Source organism: Malaya genurostris, chromosome 2 (assembly GCF_030247185.1).
Source record: "Malaya genurostris strain Urasoe2022 chromosome 2, Malgen_1.1, whole genome shotgun sequence".
Classification (NCBI taxonomy): Eukaryota; Metazoa; Arthropoda; class Insecta; order Diptera; family Culicidae; genus Malaya; species Malaya genurostris.
The window spans coordinates 85239676-85260470 of record NC_080571.1 but is presented as its reverse complement, the minus strand read 5'-3'; the positions used below and the strand labels follow the sequence as shown (position 1 = coordinate 85260470).

Sequence of the window (20795 nt, the reverse complement as noted above, 5' to 3'; positions counted from 1 at the left end):
CGTCATTGCATTTGCAGACGCAATAGGACTTTTCAACCCGATTGTTAAATCGTTTTAGATCTCCAAGAGGAATTTTTTTTTCTATTTCTCTTCTCTCTCACTGCTAGTCTAATACCATAACAAAGTCGTAGTGAATCGATGTTACGCAGCGTGTCAGATAAATGTTCTATTAGAAATATAGCAATAGAATGACAAATTGCTGGACGTTAAAAAATTCAAATGACAGTGGCATTCAATATACTGTTCTTTAACTTTATAATAAACAATGAATTTATTAAAAATACTCACACACACAAATTTTGAATTTTACAGGTCCACATATGATGTAATTCTTTAAGACTTAATTTGTCAAATGACGGAAAATTCCATTTGTAATGACTTACTGCTGGATGAGCCTGAATTTTACTGGTTCCGAATGATATTTCTACTCGGCTAGCAAGTGCAACTGCTCGAATTTATGTGTAAGAAAAGCTGATGTCGCCGCTCTCACTGTCAGTATTTTGCTTTTATTTTTCATGTACATGTTCTTGAACGTATATTTACGTGAAGTGCGATGCTCCATTTATGTTCTTCTTATAAGATGTAAAATCACAAAGTTTTTTCGAAGTGTGTAAGGCATTCACATCGATTAGTCAAGCAACAACATCATTTTGCCGAATACTCACCCTACAATCAACGGATCGCGATGAAAGACCAGAGAATCAATGTGCAAAGAGTGCAATACTTCTGTTACAGTGAAGCGAAAATAAGCAGTCAGTTTACCAGTACTCGTATTATCATTTATGCCAATGTATTGAACAGGAACAGCAGATCTCATAAATAATGGTTTTAAGGTATCAGTATACAGACTCTTCTCGATAGATTCGTAGCAATGGAAAAAAAAGTTTTAGTCATAGAACGAATCTTAAGTTAAACTTAAAAACAGTTCTGACTGTCTTCTTTTGAATGTTCAGTAATTACGCTAAAACATCCAACTTTTGTTACACATTGCATGTGACCGAATTGACCTGGTATCTTGTGGGTAATATAAATTGTAACTAATATTCACTACCTGCTACTCCGGCTATTGGAAAGATAAACCCGAGTTTCTTAATGGAAAAAATAACACAATGTTGAAGAGGAATATATTTACGATATGCACTTATGATTATGAGACTCTGCATCTGCACTCATGGCAATGAAACTGAAGTCCCGCATTGATTTTAGTTTCCTCCTGATCTGTCAAATTTTGATGTTCTTCCCAAACACCAAAAAATCTCATTCCATTACAAAAATCGTATTAGACAGTAGTATCTAATTAGCACTCATAATACGCGCCCTAATAAATTAATTCATGTGAAAGATAAATTCTTTATTTTCAACCCTTGCACCGTACAGTTCATTCGTTCCACAATTTGCTGATTTGTTGACTGGTATATGATATTAGATTTTTTTCCTCCTACCGACAATGGTTTTAATACATTTATTTGGTTATTATTACGTAATTATGTCATTTGTTCAATTATTTTGATACACCTTTAAGTACGTGGTTCGAAATAACGAATCACATCGATCAAGTACGCATGTGAAATCTCCACAACGCGTTGCGCGCCAAAAGATTTGATAACGATCTAGTATTCCTTTCTTCGACGGCCAAACACTTATGCAACTCGTTATGCGTCAAACACCTTCCGATGATCTAGCAATCATTGGCGATTTTTTTAATGGAAAATTCCATTTTCCATACAAAACAACTTTATGGATTTTCCTCAGTTTTCCGGCAAGCTTTGCAATTTTTTTATGTACGAACCCAGCGGCGGTAGAAACCAATTAAACAAAAAAAGAATCATGTAAATCCGTACATCCGTTCTCAAGTGATGCGATTACAAAGAATGATCTCTGCAACGAGCCATAGTTCTTTTTAAGAGGACGGTAGTTCCTCAGTTCAAAGTCGAGGGATCTTTTTTTGTTTTTTGAGCTCGCTCAACCTTTTTTCAAGAACGGTACTAATAAGAAAGTTTCATCACGAAACCTTAGTTCTACTTCGAGGGACCTTTTTTTCCTCGCTTAAGCTTACAAAAGTTAGTTCTTGTTTAGGCTTTGAACAAACAAACAAACTATGAATATAACGAACGAACGGCTCTGGAGAACTAGTTCTTTCAAAAGAACTCTGCATCACTGAACGGTTCTTTTAAATGAACTGTTTTGCCCATCTCTAATATAGATAGATTATTCACAATAATCCTCACTGTTTATAGACAACACTCCAGTTTAACAACATTATTGTGTTCCAGTTCGCCTGCTATAACCCAAATTCATTACCTAATCAATCAATGTTAACTAACGAATCAATACTATCATTTTAAACTTAGTCGCATTGTTTTCGATCAATCAATATCAGTCACGTATTTTCTTGCTCTGTTGTAAGTTCTAAAATCTCAATTGCTTCTAGTTACAATCATTTTCCAGCTTTGACAGATTTGTAAAACAAAATCAAAATTACTGGGTCCGATGCTACTATGAGTCTACGAGAAACATCGTTCTTACATGGCTGGTTTTTCTTGAGAAATCACGTCGAATTTTTTTTTACAGATTTGTTACAGGACTCTTGCGCCTCCTCGGACATTCGTCCGATGGACAAGAGAGAACTTTCAGTTATTTTTCCACCATGAACCTACTTGTTGCGATTTTCGTTTTGTTTACTTTTCCACAATGAACAATACGTCTAACAATAGTGAATAAAAATAGTGGTGTAATGATGCCTTTCTCATATATAATACTATGGTATTCTATTCAAAATGTTTCGCTTCGAGTTTTGAAAGAATTCAAGGGATTGTTTGTGCATTAACTAGTATAACGTAGAGAATGAAACAGTTCTCTGATCGGTTAGGCCATCCATTAGAAAACGAAATGGGTTCACTATTATATGTACTTCCAGCACCGGAACCTGAGAACCGGTATAATCGAAGTCGGTTCGTACGGCCACCAATTAACATGTCGTACAAACTCTACTAGTTTTTATTCAAATTTTGAAGATTTTGCCATCGTACTCTAATAACGGTTTTAGTCCGGTTCAGAAATTTTTTGTTTCGCCGGTTTAAGTGACGGTGTACGATATTGAACACACTTTACCCTATAACTCCGGAACCGGAAGTCGGATCCGGATGAAATTCAGGAATTCCGTATGGGACCGTGAGACCTTTCATTTGAATCTTAGCTTGTCAAAATCGGTTTAGCCATCTCCGAGAAAACCTAGTGAGATTATTTGACACACACACAGACATAGCTCAGCTCGATGAAAATGAAATGGCTTTCCTGGTTTCTGGTTTTCGATTAACGACCAGAGAGTACATAGGGGAGACCGGGGCTAGTTGTCCGAGTTTCGCTTTCGGAATTTCTGTACACTTCCTGATTAGACATTTTGATAAACGCTTTGCTCTGTCATGAAGATAGCACATGTGTAATTTTTTTCGTTCCTTTGTGAAAATCAGGAAAATAGTTATAAACAATCAAATGCGGAGAAAAAAATCGGCCGACCATCCCAAGAGCCGGGGTAGGTAGGCCGAGTTTTAAAAAATATGTGAAACACGTCAATTGTATCAATAAACATTTTCATTAGTTAAAAAAGTCTGTATGCATCATTTTTATTATGTAAGTACGTGAAAAACTCCCCTTTTTGGTTTTTGAGTCTTTTTAACTATTCTGGATTTAGCCGAAAAAAGAAAAAAACGGGCTACTGTACAAACGACAAAACAGAAACACCTAAAATTACGTCGGTACATGGGTGACCTAATGCTCCACCAAAAACCATTATAGATGTCGCCACTGCGCACAATAGCCTTTTCAGAAAAGCCGCTCGGCAAACTCCCCTACTAAATTCCGGTTTCTGGTTTCAGAAGTACCTGCAATAGTGGAACTCATTTCACTGAGAAAGATGGTCTAACGGATCTGTAAACTGTTCTCCATATTTGTACCAAATTGTTTGAGATTCTTTGAGCGGATGTATAATTTTGTTCACTAATACATTGTTTCTGGTAATGTTTACAACATTTTGGAGCAGAAATATATTTATAAATTCACCGATTGTTTTGATTGTGCCAAAATGGTAGTTGGACAAAATACAGGTCATCGCTTCGAATTTTAGGCTCAGTTTGCTTTCATATCTCATCCAAGTCAGTCGATAAAATAAAACTGCTTACGTTCAGGACGAAAGAAACCAAGTACAGTATTGTGTAGTGAACAATAGAACGACCTCGAAATGAGTGAACCAAACGAACAAAAGCTACCGCCAACACGAAAGAATACAATTGTTTTTGACTTCAGGCAGTGCAAAATTCGACCTTCGATACGAGAACTTGAAGGTTTGCTTAAGGAGCAAATGCATCTTGATATTAAACGTGTGCATTAACTTCAATGCAATAAGACCAATAATATTGTTTATATCCAGTTCTATAAAGAGTTGGATGCAATTCAATTCGCTAAAGACAATAACAATGTGCACTATGTGGAGCATGAGAACATTAAGTACAACATTCCAGTATATATGGAAGATAGTGCTATAGAAGTGCGTGTGCATGATCTACCCTCAAGCATCTGTGATCCTTATATTCGTAAAACTATGCCCCAGTATAGAGAGATTCTTTCCATCGAAAAAGAAAAGTGGAAGAACCTTTCCCCCGGTATTCTAAATGGCGTACGTTTGTTACGCATGCGCTTAAAGAAAAGGCTATACCTTCTTATGTGATTTTTGGCCAAGATACAAGGGTTCCGTGCAAATCATTTGTTACTTATGACAATCAGATGGCCACATGTCAATATTGCCAAAAAGGATAATTGCGAAAAGTGTCATCTTTTCTGAGGTCATCTATAGTTTTCATTACTTTGGGTAGACAACCCTAATTTTCATTTGTTTCAGTGCATTTTTTTTATGGAAGTCGTTGCTTTCCAATGGTGAACCAATTTAGGAAAACCGGTTGACTAACAACAAAGTTATGACTCGGTAAAGTTGAAGTTCTCAATGTTCTATTCGCGATGGTGGTGCCGCATGAATGCAGATAGAGCATATTTTGAGCTTGAAAAAAAAACTTGGAACGGAAAAACCACATTTTCATTTGTTTTCCCCAAATCGATCGTCAATAATGATATACTCATAATAATATACAAACTGTACAAAATTCGAGGGTGAAAAATTTATCGAAATTGGTCCAGTAACAGCTGAGCTAGGTCTGCGCAAAGTTACCATTTCAACTTTTTTTAGGCTTAGAATTAAGAGTGTTAAGTTGCATATTTCGCTTCGGTGCCATGTTTTATCTTATGTAACAAAATGGTAACATGTTGTATAACAAGCCCAATACTTTGTAACTACAGCATCTCTGGTGAAACACTTGACAGAGTATCAGTCTTCAAAGATCTCGGCGTGCATCCTGATTCTCAACTTTCATTTAGACATCATTACGCTCATATAATAGCTCAGGCAAATAGAAATCTTAGTTTCATTGTAAGGGTCGCCAAAGAGTTCAACGATTCGTACTGCTTGCGAGCATTATATTATTCGCTAGTTCGGTATGTCCTCGAAGCATCAGTACATATTTGGAGCCCATACGCGAACGTCTGGATCAATAGAATCGAAGCAGTACAAGCACGATTTCTACGATTTGCTCTTAAATCTCTGCCTTGGCGTAATTCATTAGAACTGTCACCATACACCGATCGCTGTTGTTTGCTCGGTATGGACACACTAATTAAACGAAGGAACATATTCAGAGCGGTATTTATAGCAAAATTACTAAGTGGACAAATCGATGCTCCGGAGATCCTCTCTCAAATATATGTTAATGTTCCTCCGAGAGTCCTTAGAGCGTGGAATTTCTTGAGGCTCGATTTTCAACGTACAGAGTATGGTCAGAATGAACCGATCAGGGCAATGTGTTATGTATTTAACAGTGTGTATGACCATTTTGATTTCTCCGTGTCTAGTACCGTTTTCAAAAATAGGCTTAAGAGACTTCAATAGATAATAAGCTTTTTAGACCTAACGAATTTTAAAACGCGTATATGTTATTTAATTAGTTATTATTTTTTTAAAATTGTGAAAATGTATTTATGTAAGACTATGAAAATGTATTTATGTAAGCATGTATGTTTGTGAAAAAGTAGAAAAGATGATGGGTTTTTGTGCGCATTTGAAAATTGCTGATTTTCAAATGGGCTTTTCCCATCCATACACTATTTTATGAAGACCAACATAGGTCAGATGGAAAATAAATGAATAAATAAATAAAATAAATAAATAACATCGCCAGGAAAGAATAAACCTATGCACTACCTTCAGCAAAAAAAGGATTTGATATTTTCTACAATTATTCCAAATGAAGTGTGCCTAAAAACGAGTTTAGTTTTAAGAGGGTTGCATTAAACAACTTTTGTGTATCTGAAACATTGCGACCAAGTATTTTGTATTTTCGACAAATAAATTATTTTCAATAGTTCAATAGTTATTTTCAATAGTGTAGAGGAAACCAATTTTCTAGAGTTATGACTTTTTTTTCAAAGTAGGCCATGAATAATTAGTGATAGAATCAGATTACGCGGTATATATTTGTAAATAATTTCTCAGATTTGCATTGGGAGAACGGTTTGTCAGCTACTGAATTAAGCTCACATTTTTATCGATTTAATTTATTGTACGTCGGTGCCAACCGCAAAAGCAGTTTTCTTGCTATCGTTGAGCGGAAATTCAAAAGAGAAATAGCAGATTTTTTTTCTTTTTTGCTTTTCTCATATAGAAAGGTTATGCAATCATTGTGAAAACCGACTTTTGAACCGAGGCCCGTAGGGCTGAGTGTCATGTACCATTTCGTATGTATGTAACATTTTTTGTACTCACTTTTCTCGAAGATGGCTGAACTCTTTACAAAGTTCCTGAATTTTATTTTGTTCCGACTACCAGTTCCGGAGTTACAGGGTGATTAGTAAAAAAATCTTATTTTAAATTACTTCCTCACGTTTCTCAGAGATGGCGTGACCGATTTCAAGAAACTTAGAATCATCCGATTTCAGCTATGCTTTTTCTCGTTTTCTGATTCCGGAAGCTTCGGAAATAAAAAGTGAAATAATAACTAAATTTGCCTCAAAACTATTCTAATCGGTAGTTATTGTCAGTAGACGGCCAAACATAAATTTGCCTTTTTGTTGTTCTTGGGTTTTTAATGAACGACCGAAGATTGTAGCCATAGACTCAAAAATGGATCCCAGTCACTTTGCTCGAACCAACTTCGATTATACCGGTTCCCAGATTCTGGTTTCGAAAGTACCTTTTTTTCGTTTCCTCTGAGATGCCTAACCGACCTGAGTACTGTTTCACTCTGTAGGTTATACTCGTTTATGGACAAACCTTTTTTTGTTTTTTAAGAATCAAAGAAAATTGTTTTTATGAATACCACACATTTATATATGAGAATATGTGAGAGATATGAGAAAGGCATCGTTACACCACTAGGTGGATTAAAACAGGTTTTTATTGAAGATTCATCAAGCAGTAGCGGAGAGAACTGCTTCAATTTTCAACAATGACTGTTTTCCTCAGATTGTAAGTAGAACCTTAAGGGGGGATTTGTGTCTAGATGATAAAAAATATCATCATTTTTGCGATGTTTTGTATGATGAAAAGCATCATTCAAACAACATTTTGTAATTTTTTCGTGGAAAAATAGTGAGAATTAAGTCGAAGAAGAAATATTTTTGAGGGCGCTTCTTGAAAATCATGATTTGCGGTGTCCACTGTATCTCAGCGCAGACTAAACAGAAGTTAACAAATCAAAGCAGCGTAGTTAGAGTGGAAGTTTTTCTAGACCCCAACGTTTCTGTTTGATTTTTTTAAATTTTTTGAATTTTTGGTGGTTGTTCAAAGTGAAAACTACGATTTTTAAGTGCAGCAGTTTATAAATGACGATGGACACGTACATTCAAAACCTGCCTTCGAGGAAAACGTTTTTTGTCCATAAAATCAATGGAAACAATTTATTATAATTTGTACGATTCAGTATATTTTGTCAAGTTTTTAAGTTAACCGAAGCATAAATCTTGGGGCTGTGTGCCAAGCTCTTACTTCTTCGCAGTATGAGATGAACAAAGATGAAGGCCCATAACTTGCTGAGTTTTGTTTCGATAGGTTTGAAAATTTCACAGAATATTCTTGCAATGTTTTACTATAAGAAAATACAAAGAAAAAAAATGATTTTTTAAAAGTGTCAGACCCTACCCGCCCCTTAAAGTGACAGTAATCCGTACCTTCATTCGTTTAATATTCTACCAGTTATCGATTGAACGTTCCTGTTTCCCAATTCGTATCATACTTCATAAGATGCTTGTTTATTTGAGTTTTTTTAAGTGACACAGGAAAACTTTCCAAGGGGGAACGAAAGCTGTCTTCGTTTCATTCACGAGACACATCCTTCATGCATGGATAACTTTCCCAAACAGCTTATATAGACTTCAATGAAAAAAAAAAGCATACACTCTAACTTTTTTTTATCTTTCACTTTATTTTCAGATTCCAAACGTGGATCACGTTTCCACGAACGCACTATCCAGCGAAAATTTATGAACCCAATTTAATCTGCAGCTGATCCGATCGAACCCAGGCGGCATCGCGGAGGAGTTGCTGCCCTGAGTCAAACGGGTTGGGTTTGTTTGTTCGTAGGACGTAGCGCCTACCTCCTACGGCGCCCATCCAGTCCGTCAGTCACCCATTAAGCTCTGCAAGCAACCGAACGGACGGACCAACCGACCCACAACAACAAGCCTACCTACATCCCTCCTCCCGTTTCCGTGTTCTCGGAAGGATCGTCCAGCCGATCGGTCGGCCGTTGCGTGGTGAAGCGAAACGAAGGAGGGATAAAAAATAATTGCTCTGCTGAAAGCGAGAACAACGTGAAAATTGCACTAGGCTCGAGTGAAAATAAAGTGGGAAACCAGTGGTGGCGACGGCGACAGACGGAAAAAGGTCCCATAAAATCAGCTCCAGCAGTCGCAAGTTCTCGCAACCGCAACATCCGGAGCGGATCGTTCGCTGGGTTGTTTTGGTTGGAAAGGGCGCCGAGAGTCACCTTTCTGTCCCGAAGGTAGGAAATTATTGGGCACAAAAATTGTATCATTGGGTTAGAGAGCGAGAAATGAACATTAATGGAAATTGTTTCACTTTCGAACTGCTCCCGCCCAGCAGCTTGCGGAAAATATGTGTGTCACAGTTGTGTAAGTTTGCTTTTGATAAATCTGCCCCATTGTCGTGTGTTGGTTTCGTTCCACCCAAAGTGTTAGATAATTCCGGGCACAAAAGCTGAAAGTGAAGAGCCTGGGAAATTTTGGCCCAAATGTTCAAGTGTAGTTGGACTCGGTTGCCGGCGACGGGAAGGTGAGAAAAATAAAGAAAAAGCAGAAATAAAAATAGTGAAAACGACGACTAGTTAGTCGTAATAGGTTGGAAAAATTAAGTGCGCCTGAATGCAAGTGAATAGAATCACGATAGTATGTGGTTTGCCAGTGGTCCCAATCGGTGTGAAAACTTGGCGACATAATTGATGCTGTCGCTCTGAGGAGGGGCTTTTTTTCCGGCGCACACAAAAAAAAACACAGCAGGCGGTTTCTTTGAATTAGGTAAGAGTTTTGGGGTTTGTTTTCTGGGTAACAACAATCGGTCGCCGTAGTAAAAGTTACCATAATAAACTATTTGATGAGATGAGATTTGACACCGTGATTTGTGTTTTTTTTAATTTTTTTTTGTACGGACGGTTGTTGCTGATGAATCTGTTGTTGAACAAATTATTTTCAATGTTTGAGCAGATAATCAGCGGCCGACAATAGCCTGCTTTGATTTCCTCAGATCAAAAGTTACATGAAAAATTGTTAATCGTCGTTGCAAGGAAAAACATTAGTTCCTGAATTTTTCTTTGAATATGGTAGTGATTGCGAATTATTCAAAGGGAATTATATTATAGTTCTAGTGGGTCAGTTCTTCAGAGCTGGTGTAACGAATAATTTTGAAAATACTGTTCAAAAATGTAAAATTTTCGCCCACCTTTAGGATTATTTCCTGATTACATGTAAAAAAAACCTTCGTAATTCACCTAGTGGTGTGACGTCGTTTACGTCACTTATACTGTTATATGCCTTTCTCTTGTCATTTAAATAGTCTCATTAAAACATTTATTAGTTCCTATACTCGGTCATTAATATTGTGAGCTTATCAAATAACTTAACAGTAGCTTTCAACCAATTTTAAATCTTTCTAAATTGATTCTTTCATCTCCGAGGAATTTCATTGCATCGACAAACACTGGAATATGTCGGATACGTTATACTCTTATGAAAAATGTGCGGTTCAACGTTTACGCCACTTATACTATTATATCTTCAGAACCGGAAGTGACATCCAATTGATGTTTTAACTAAATCCACAATCCAACAGTATTTTTCAAATGATCCTAGACGTGTGCAAATAGGCTCTGCCATCCCTGAGAAAATTGAACGGAAAGAAATCAATGCGTTTTGTCGCTTGCGTCATTTATACCATCATATCTCCGGAACAAGAAGTGACAGCTGTTTGATCTTCAAACTTGATCAATGGCCTAACAGTGGCTTTCAAACGAGCCTAAACTTTTTGAAATCGGTTCAGTCATCTTCAAGGAAATTGAGCGGTAAAAAAATTCGTTGAAAGATGCACACACAGACATTTTCCGATATCGTCAAACTAAGTCAAATGTTATACAACATTATTGGTCTCTGAGGCTTCGTTCGAAAGTCGGTTTTGCAACAAATTTATTACCTTTTTCTAGAAAAAGGTAAAAAACTCAGGGCGATTAAACTAATTTACTGATAGTTTTTCAAATACTTCGTACAAAGTGAACCGTCGTTCAACAAGGTTATGTACCAGTCATGTCGCCACAGAGAGAAATCCGAATGTGCTATATCTGGGATGTATGACGGGTGAGGTTTCGATGTTTGAAAGAAAGTTCTGATAACTTTAACTGATAATTTAACAAAACAAAAATACTTCTTCTAAAAGTCTTCATTTTTGTATCATGGCATCTTCACAAAAGTTGTTTGTATTCAAATTCAGTTCTAATACAGCTAATGTAATTGCTATTCAATTAAATAATCATCAAATATATCGTCTCATGTTTATGTTTATGGGGGCAAAATGATTCGAATCGTGTGGGGCAATATTCTTGAGGATTCGCTTTTAAAAAAATATTCATAAGTTATCAATAAAAAAGCCTACAACCGGAAAGTATTTCCTACACGAAAAGACTAGAACTTTTTTTAAATGTGGAACACATTTTTGTTTTCTATATAGGGGTGCAAATTAAAAACTCAAGAAAAATACACGTAGAAATGAGGTCAGGTTTTGAACAATTACAGCTCAGCCAATTTTATAACAATTATTAATATCATGTCGCCATTTGATTAAAAATATTTCTACGTATTGATTTAAATGTTCATAGCCATGTATTTTTAATTGTATATCATTGAAATGTTGATGAATAGCTACCAGTGTCCTATTTTGTCTGCAAAAAATCTCCGGCATTCCGGATTTCCCTGCCATAGTCGACGGTTTTGAAGGAGCTAGCGATATATTAAAGGGAAAGCAGCGCTCTGATTGGTCAATCGATGCAAAAGCGAAGCTGTTGGAAGCACGCGAAGCTATAAATATTAGCAAAATTATAGCTAACGTGCCAGTCCTACGCGTAGCTTGCTAGAGGTAGGTTGTTGCTAGACAGCAAGACAAAAACTGCCATAAAACGATTTGAATCTTTAATTGCTGTGCTCTGATCTTGTGTCATGAAAGATTGGATGAAATTCCATGTTATGCCGCTTCGCCTGAGAAAATGACAACTACCCCAGGGTAAATTTTGAGTGCATAAGATTAATTTCTAATTTATATAAGATGAACTCGATTGATAACGAGAAAAAGTTTATCGCTTCAACCGAAATCGCAGAATGGTAGTAATGGTAGAGAAACGCTATAAAAATAACTGCTTGCATACAAAACTTGAACACAAGCTTGGCGAAGAGAAACTTAAATATCGATATCTGTACCGCAAGCATGTACAAACATATAATTGCATACATTTGGGCCATAGATGTAATTTCGTCGGCTACAGAACAAATACAAATCACGACAAATATAGTCTGTATTCTGGGTTCGCGTATTCGGTCTTGGTTTCTAATAAAGATCAATCTAAGCAGACTCTAGTGCATTTGCGGATTCAAAAGTGTGACGAATAATTGAAAATGTCGATCATTAGAAATTTTGGTTGCCTTGTTCCACATCAATGGCTCGAACAACCCCATGGGGCTGATCCTTGTAGTTTTATTTAAAAAAGAAGCTTTATGAGGGTGCATTTTACCCTGTTGTTGACGTACCTTTTGCCCGGTTTTTTTGATAAATGTTGACCCGTTTTTAAGACCAAGCCTTCTGCTAATTGTCATTTAGAGGTATTAATACCACATGGGTAGCACAAAATAGCCAAATCTACATAACTGTTTTCTTATTTTTACGCTTCGTCTTCGACTCATCAGTGCGTTGGCAGTTTATGTTGTTCACTTCTAAGTTTTTCGCTTGAAACTTTTTTTCTCAATTCAATGTTTTTAGATAATGTTGGAAAATAATGTCCATAAATGTTACCGACCATTAAAGAATATAGTTACAATAACTTTTAACCATACTCATCATAACTTGAATTCAAAATTATGTAACCAAAAAATTGCAATTCGCTAAACTGTTGTAAAACTCGTAAAAATCGCCAAGCTTTTACGTCATCGTCTCTCATCATAACATCACCGGGGAAGTAAAAAAGGAGGGCATTGGAACGGCCATAAACTAAATTGGACGCTGGGAAACTGAGAACGACAACTACTTCGGAATGCATCCATTGTCCGAAACAAGTATAACGAAATCGAAAGTCATACGGCCCAATGTTGCCGGCGGTCGTCCAAAAAGTGTTTCTTGTTATGTTTCGGATCATTCTCCGTCTCTTTCTCGTCAGATTTGTGTAATTGGCAGATGTTTCCGAAATTACTTACTGATCGTTGTTACATCGTCGCAACCGCAGTACGACAGATTCAAAGCTCAACAGGGTCGAACCACCAATTGCCGCCGTAATTAGCTAGCCTACTACGACGAAAAAAAAAAACCAACAAAAAAAAACGACGGTGAAGGTTTCGATGTTTTAATATTCCGGCAGTGTTGTGATTTTTCCATCGTTTTGTTTTTGAGGAGTGCGGGTGATCCGTAATTACCGCCGGCCTGCCGAATTCGAATTGGTGCCGATTGGGTCTAATCCGCATTGGTCTGGTCGTTGACTAGTGAAGTTCGAAACCGAAAGTCAGCTAAAATATAGTAAAGTGCTTGACTATGGGAAAATTTCTGGTTTCAGAGTCTCTCAAAGTCTTCTGTGTTCTTATGGAATTCGATTATGGAATGTGTGCAATAATTTTGAGAAATCTGGAACCAGAGTCCGGAATCGATTTTGACAGTGACCAAGTTCAATTGACAATTTTCGGTCAGTCTGCCAGATACCAGAAACCAAAAATTCCCAACCCTACGAGTATCTGCCGAAAAACTGTCTATCAAAATTGACCCCCCAAACAACCTGTGAACCGGTGGTGTCGGCATCATTTCCACAAATGAAAATTTCCCTACCAGACTGGCCGACTGGTTCACAGCCTGGTCGACAAGCCCAAGCGAGGAATATAAATCGGTTTAATTGAAAATTGCACATTCCTTTCTCCTGCTGATGCTGCTGCTGCTGCTGGTGCTGTTATTGCTGTCAACAACTATCAACTCGACACGATTACATTTGGGGCTCGATGGTTCGCCGGATCACAGCCCAGTCGGTGGGCTTTTGCTAACGAAGAACCGAGCCCTGTTTGGCAATCCGCTCGCTGACATTTGCGGTGGCCGGCCTTAGCTCGTCGGTGGGACGTACGGGAAAAACACGAACCTTACATGGCAAGTCAATAACGCGGGCATTAATCCAAATCACGAAAAAGCAGAACCCATCGTGGGAGGAAACCCAGTGAGAGGGGTTTGTGTACGTACTACCGCAGCTTAACACTTCGCAAATCAGCCACGGTCGTGGTCGGTTGTGGTGATGCAACAGCAGAATCCGCACCGCCACCGCCGACGACGACGACGACGACCCGAAGTTGTATTTATGGTGCATATGCCCTTTCAGGAGCAGCGCCAGATCAAAGACTGTGTGTGTGTGTGAGAGAGTAAGTGAGTGTGTAGGAGCAACGTAGAATGGGCCGAATTGTTTGTCTGGATGCATAAAGAAGTATGGTACTGCAACCTTTAGATGATCTTCTGCTACCTGCTACTACCGGGGCGTCGCGATTTGTTGGAGCTACAAAAGGCCGGAGGTTTTCACGAGCACAGGGCGTGATATTTGGACGGGTAAAGGTTTCGGAATATCTAATGTGAGTCGTGGTAGCATGGAGTCCCATTCGGCACGCCTGCCGTGTTTGGAATGCGAGTTGTAATTGAGTTCGCCTGTGATGTTGTAAATGCAACCGAAAGGGTCGTTCTGAGAATTCTCAGTTCTTGGGTGTAGGTTCCGTATTTTAAGAACAATTCCAAATCATCTTTGCGTGTCAAACACATACGAATCTTTCATCTTTCATGAGAGTTACAGAATTTTACCCGGGCATAATTTCGTGCTTTCATTTCTTCATCTGCCAGCTGAAGCAGACCGAGAGTTCTTCTCTGAAGGTTGAAGAGTTATGTCAGTCAGCCCGTGGTCCGGGTGGAATGAGTATGTGTGTTTGTGTGTGTACCGTCTACACAAACTGATATGTTGAAGCCCGAACTGCCTTTTGCTGACAACAAGGATTTTTTTTCTTGACAAAACTCTACTCACTTACTGCACAGCATCGTCAGTTATCTAAAATGGCATAGTGGAAAAAAAAGTCAGATTCAAAGGTCAAATTTGTCATTCTTCGTGCAGTTTGGCTTGTACGAAATAAAGTAACTAAAAATGCTGGAATCACATTGCCGTGAGAAACATGAATTTTTTTACGACAAACTGCCACATGACAATCAGCTATGAAACCAGTGCCCTATTTCCCTTAACTATAGCGGCAGATTTCACTGGTATAAAGCATTCTATAAAATTTAATAATCACTATGCAGGTTTAATTCAATTCTGTTGGGATTGGGATTTCGAATAATTTATCCGAAAGTCATTGCACCGGAAGTCGTTTCACCGGAAGCCGTTTCACCGAAATCAATATTCTAGATCTTTTCATCGAAATTCATTTCGCTATCACGTTAAAAGTTTTCTCACTAAGTTAATTCTAAATTCGTTGAATTAATTTTTCTCTAAGAGCCGATTTGTTTTCTAACCTTTCTCCATAGAAAGGTCATACAATTGCTGGAGTAACCGATTTTTATCAGAGTTACTGAGACCACTAGTGCTTTATATAATGGTATAAGTGACGTATCCGACAAAACGTGTATTTTCTCTCCGCACAATTTTCTCGAAGATGGCTGAACTGGTTTATACAAGCGTAAGCTCATTTGAAAACTACTATTGGGTTGTGAATTAAGTTTGAAGACCACTGACTGTCTCTCGGATCCGGAGATATAAAGGTATAAGTGACGTAACCGACAGAACGACGATTTTTCTCTCCGCACAATTTTTGGAGAAAGCTTAACCGATTTCTACAAACTTAAGTAACTTAAGAAACTTAAGTGGGTGCAGAAGTGCAGAATCCAGAGTCCAGAGTGCAGAGTCTAGAGTCCAGAGTCCAGAGTCCAGAGTCCAGAGTCCAGAGTCCAGAGTCCAGAGTCCAGAGTCCAGAGTCCAGAGTCCAGAGTCCAGAGTCCAGAGTCCAGAGTCCAGAGTCCAGAGTCCAGAGTCCAGAGTCCAGAGTCCAGAGTCCAGAGTCCAGAGTCCAGAGTCCAGAGTCCAGAGTCCAGAGTCCAGAGTCCAGAGTCCAGAGTCCAGAGTCCAGAGTCCAGAGTCCAGAGTCCAGAGTCCAGAGTCCAGAGTCCAGAGTCCAGAGTCCAGAGTCCAGAGTCCAGAGTCCAGAGTCCAGAGTCCAGAGTCCAGAGTCCAGAGTCCAGAGTCCAGAGTCCAGAGTCCAGAGTCCAGAGTCCAGAGTCCAGAGTCCAGAGTCCAGAGTCCAGAGTCCAGAGTCCAGAGTCCAAAGTCCAGAGTCCAGAGTCCAGAGTCCAGAGTCCAGAGTCCAGAGTCCAGAGTCCATAGTCCATAGTCCAGAGTCCATAGTCCAGAGTCCAGGGTCCAGAGTCCAAAGTCCAGAGTTCAGAGTTCAGAGTCCAGAGTTCAGAGTCCAGAGTCCAGGGTCCAGAGTCCAGAGACCAGAGTCCTGAGTCCAGAGACCTGAGACCAGAGTCCAGAGTCCAGAGTCCAGAGTCCAGAGTCCAGAGTCCAGAGTCCAGAGTCCGGAGTCCAAAGTCCAGAGTCCAGAGTCCACAGTCCACAGTCCAGAGTTCAAAGTCTAGACTCCAGAGTCAGAGTCCAGAGTCCAGACTCCAGATTCCAGAGACCAGAGTCCAGAGTCCTGAGTCCAGAGACCAAAGACCAGAGTCCAGAGTCCAGAGTCCAGAGTCCAGAGTCCAGAGTCCAGAGTCCAGAGTTTAGAGTTTAGCGTTGATAGTGTAGAGTCCAGAGTCCAGAGCCTAGATATCAGAGTCCAGATTCCCAAGCTCAGAGTTCAGAGTCCAAAGTCCAAAGTTTAGAGTCCAGAGTTGAAAGTTCTGAATCCAGAATTTAGAGTCCCGAAAGAGACTAGCGTCCAGGATCCTGTCTAGAATCCAGAGTACAGAATCCAGAGTCTAGAATTCACAGTCCACAAGCCAGAGTTTAAAGTCTAGAGTCCAGAATCCAGAATCTAGACTCAAGAGTCTAGAGTCTAGAGTTCAAAGTCCAGATTCCAAAGCCTAGAATCCAGAGTCCAGAGTCCAGAGTCCAAAGTTCACAACTCATAGTCCAGAGTCCAGAGTCCAAAGTCCAGAGTCCAGAGATCAAAGTCCAGAGTCCAGAGTCCACAGTCCACAGTCCAGAGTCCAGAGTCCAGAGTCCAGAGTCCAGAGTCCAGAGTCCAGAGTTCAGAATCCAGAGTCCAGAGCCCAGAATCCAGAGTCCAGAGTCCGCAGTCCAGAGTCCAGAGTCCAGAGAGCAAAATCCAGAGTCTAGACTCTAGAGTCCAGAGTCTAGAGTCCACAATTCAGAGCCCAGAGTCCACAGTCCCGAGTTCATAGTCTAGAATCCAGAGTCCAGAGTTCAAAATCTAGAGTTCAGAAACCGAGAATATAAAGTTCACAATCCAGAGTCCAGAGTCCAGAGTCCAGAGTCCAGAGTCCAGAGTCCAGAGTCCAGAGTCCAGAGTCCAGAGTCCAGAGTCCAGAGTCCAGAGTCCAGAGTCCAGAGTCCAGAGTCCAGAGTCCAGAGCTCAGAGTCCAGAGTCCAGAGTCCATAGTCCAGAGTCCAGAGTCCAGAGTCCAGAGTCCAGAGTCCAGAGTCCAGAGTCAAGAGTCCAGAGTCCAGAGTCCAGAGTCCAGAGTCCAGAGTCCAGAGTCCAAAGTCCAGAGTCCAGAGTCCAGAGTCCAGAGTTTAGAGTTTAGAGTTGAGCCAAGATATCAGAGTCTCGATTCCCAAGCTCAGAGTTCAGAGTCCAAAGTCCAAAGTTTAAAGTCCAGAGTTGAAAGTTCTGAATCCACAATTTAGAGTCCCGAAAGAGACTAGTGTCCAGGATCCTGTCTAGAATCCAGAGTACAGAATTCAGAGTCTAGAATACACAGTCCATAATCCCCAATCCAGAATCCAGAAACCAGAGTTCAAAATCTAGTGTCCAGAGTCCAGAGTCCAAGGTTCACAGCTCATAGTCCAGAGTCCAGAGTCAAAAATCCAGAGTTTAGAGTCCAGAGTCCACTGTCCACATTCCACAGTTTAGAGTCCTGAATCCAGAGGCCAGAGTCTTGAGTTCAGATTCAAGAAAGACTGAAAACATTAGAGATCAAATTTTAACCGGTTTTCTATTTCCCTCAGCCAAGTGTGCACTATCAAAAAAAACGGACTCAGTCAGCACCATACTTCAAGATTTTTGGCCTCGCAGCAGCCACCACCAAGAGCTGTGCGGTGCGGTGAGAAGAAGCACCCGACGAAAGCCGCTGAAGCCAATGTTCTTTTTTTTCACAACTCGCATGCAAGCACATTGCAGCACATGCTACCATGAATAATTCGCATTTCTAGCACCACTTCCCTGCCCCCATCCCCCTCCTCGGATGCTGTTGCTACTGAAAATCTATGAAATGCAATCGTTTCATTTATTTTTCTTTCTTTCTTCATTCGTTCGGCTGCTGGGCCTGGGCGAGATTTGTGTACGTGTGAGCCTGAGAATTGCTGTTTACATTGTCGGTTAAGAGAAAAATTAAATAAAAAAAAATTGCACCGCGCGCTCTTCCGTTGCAATCCGTGCGGTGTTGAGTTGAGTAAACTTTCCTTATATTGCTGCCGGTGTAAGTACTGCTGGTCTCCGGTGTCAGAAAGCGAGGCTGAAAGGAAGTCGAAAGGAGTTTGTTTTGTTTCCAGAGGATTACTTGTTTATTCGTCAAAGTTCGTATATTTTCCTAAAATTTCGAAATCTCGGCATAGTTGGAAAGACATTTCTTCAAATGAAATGTTTTAAATTTTGTTAAACTGATTAGTTTTTTTGGTAAGACGCGTTATAAAATACAAAACTAGAATCTTTAAGTATCTGACCACACTGTTTACTTTAATGAAGCATTTAATTTTATCGGATCTGGGATGTTTTAACAGCAGCTTCTTTTAAAGCTAGAAATTTTGATTCATTTTGCATTTAAAAAATTACACTCGATGGAAGCCATAAACCTAGAATAAATATTTGAAAATCCGATGTAGTCAGGCTCAAAAAATTGCGAAGGCGTTGTAATTGGCTGAAACGAACGAGTGCAGTGTTCTCAAATAGTTCCGTGAGTGGCATATTATCTACCGGCAGGATCGCAGCAAGAATTGTTGTGGAACTAAAAATCGGAAGCTGTCTTTTGAGATGATGAGAACCATTGAGGAAAACTCAGGACAGTTGACATTGAATCCACGTTATTCAATGCCTTCAAAAGCACAGTCAGAAGGACTTCGCTCTTTTCGGGCAAATTATCAATCGAACATGCCACTGAAATAAAATCTAGTGGGCGAAAGACGTGTCCGGAAATTGTACAATGAGGTTTTTACAAAATACAAAAAATGCATTCTCATGAACGTGACACAACGTACGTGAAGATGGCCGAATTGATGTCTCTGGCAAGTTCAAATCTATTTTGACTGATAAATTTTTATGAAAGTCTATGATCTGTCATGCCATTTGCAGCTGTGGACAAAAAACTGAGACCTTTTTTAGTGTGTATGCTGAAAAAACTGTTAAAAGTTACAATGTATTCGAAATGTTCCATTTTCAAGGCAACCACCTCGAGTCAAAACAACAGCAGAAAAACTATAAGCGGGTTTTGGACAAACCCGGCAAATAGATCATAAAACCGGTGTAAAGGAGGAATCAAGAACGCTTCCAGGGTCACAGTATTATACGAAATCGAGGAATGAGGATCTAGTCACCGCGAACTGTTCGATTGTGCTGTACAAATTTAGACAGAAAATGCAAATATGGCATGCTGTTTGTAGCTTTAGACTAGGATCGAAAGGTACAGTCAATGTCATATACCATTCGATTCAGCTCAACGAGCTGAGCAAATGTCTGTGTAACGAAAATATACACTCACTTTTCTCGGAGATGACAGAATCATTTTTCACAAACTTAAATTCAAATGAAAGATATTACAGTCCCATAGCCTGCTACAGAATTTTATCGGGATTCGATTTCCGGTTCCTGGTCACTCTATTTTCCCGGAGATTTCTTTACCAATTTTCACAAACTAGGATTCAAATGATTTCGATCTCGATCTGAATTCAGATTCCGGAACTACAGTGCTATAAGTGAAAATTTTTCAATTTCATGAGTATTTTTTCCGCAAGTAATGGTAAAAAGATATGCAAGTTCCATAAAACTGACTGGTAAATTCTACTAGTGCGCAGATATTATTAGTTAGGGCATAACTACTACTATTTCCTGGTTTCCGGTTCCGAAGTTCAGAAGAAAAACTCCTAAGATGAAACTTACTTCGATTTCTCAGCGATGGTTGAACCGACTTTCACAAACATTGATGAGATCATGTTGTCTCATAGGCGGATGTTAAATTTTATCCGGATCCGACTTCCGGATGTTCCGGAGTTACAAGCTGATGAGTGTCACTTTTAGACCAGCGACGATGCCAAAACCGGTACGTTCTGGTATGGACGAAGAAAACACAATACTTTCTCTCAGAATGATGCATATAGCTGCTTAGTTCGATTTCGTACACGCTGTATAAAGAAAACGATAACCGACACCGAAGCTCAATTTCGAAAATACAACAGATTCTGTGCCAGATGAATGTCGTAGGTGTAACCTGATTTACACGGAATGCTTATGTTCTGACCGAAAGTCACATAAGAAGGAAAAGTCTTCTTCAGAATATCGGGTAAAAGAGCCAAAAGAGGTAATAGAATAACTGGCTGGAAAAACCAATGATCGGAGATCCGGAGACCTCTAGACCTCATATACCATTCGATTCAACTCGACGAGAACGAAAAATGTCTGTATGTGTGCATTTTTGAAAGATTTTGCTCTCCTTGTAGAGACGGCTCTGCTTTGTAGAGACGGCTGAACCGATTTCAACA

The 20795-nt window shown here is 39.4% G+C and overlaps 2 protein-coding genes across 3 annotated transcripts in view; both read left to right on the top strand.

The window, feature by feature from the left end:
• The window catches only part of LOC131432661 (uncharacterized), a 711303-nt gene that overhangs the window by 87823 nt on the left and 602685 nt on the right, over positions 1 to 20795 (top strand). For both annotated transcript variants that reach the window (XM_058599064.1, XM_058599065.1), the window contains exon 2: positions 8531 to 9633. The gene's annotated coding sequence lies outside the window, so the exon portion shown is untranslated. The remainder of the gene's footprint in view (positions 1 to 8530; positions 9634 to 20795) is intronic.
• The window catches only part of LOC131428674 (uncharacterized), a 79943-nt gene continuing 73468 nt past the window's right edge, over positions 14321 to 20795 (top strand). The window contains exons 1-2 of the mRNA XM_058592717.1: positions 14321 to 14437; positions 14723 to 14795. Coding sequence (XP_058448700.1) covers positions 14321 to 14437; positions 14723 to 14795 — 190 coding nt within the window. The remainder of the gene's footprint in view (positions 14438 to 14722; positions 14796 to 20795) is intronic.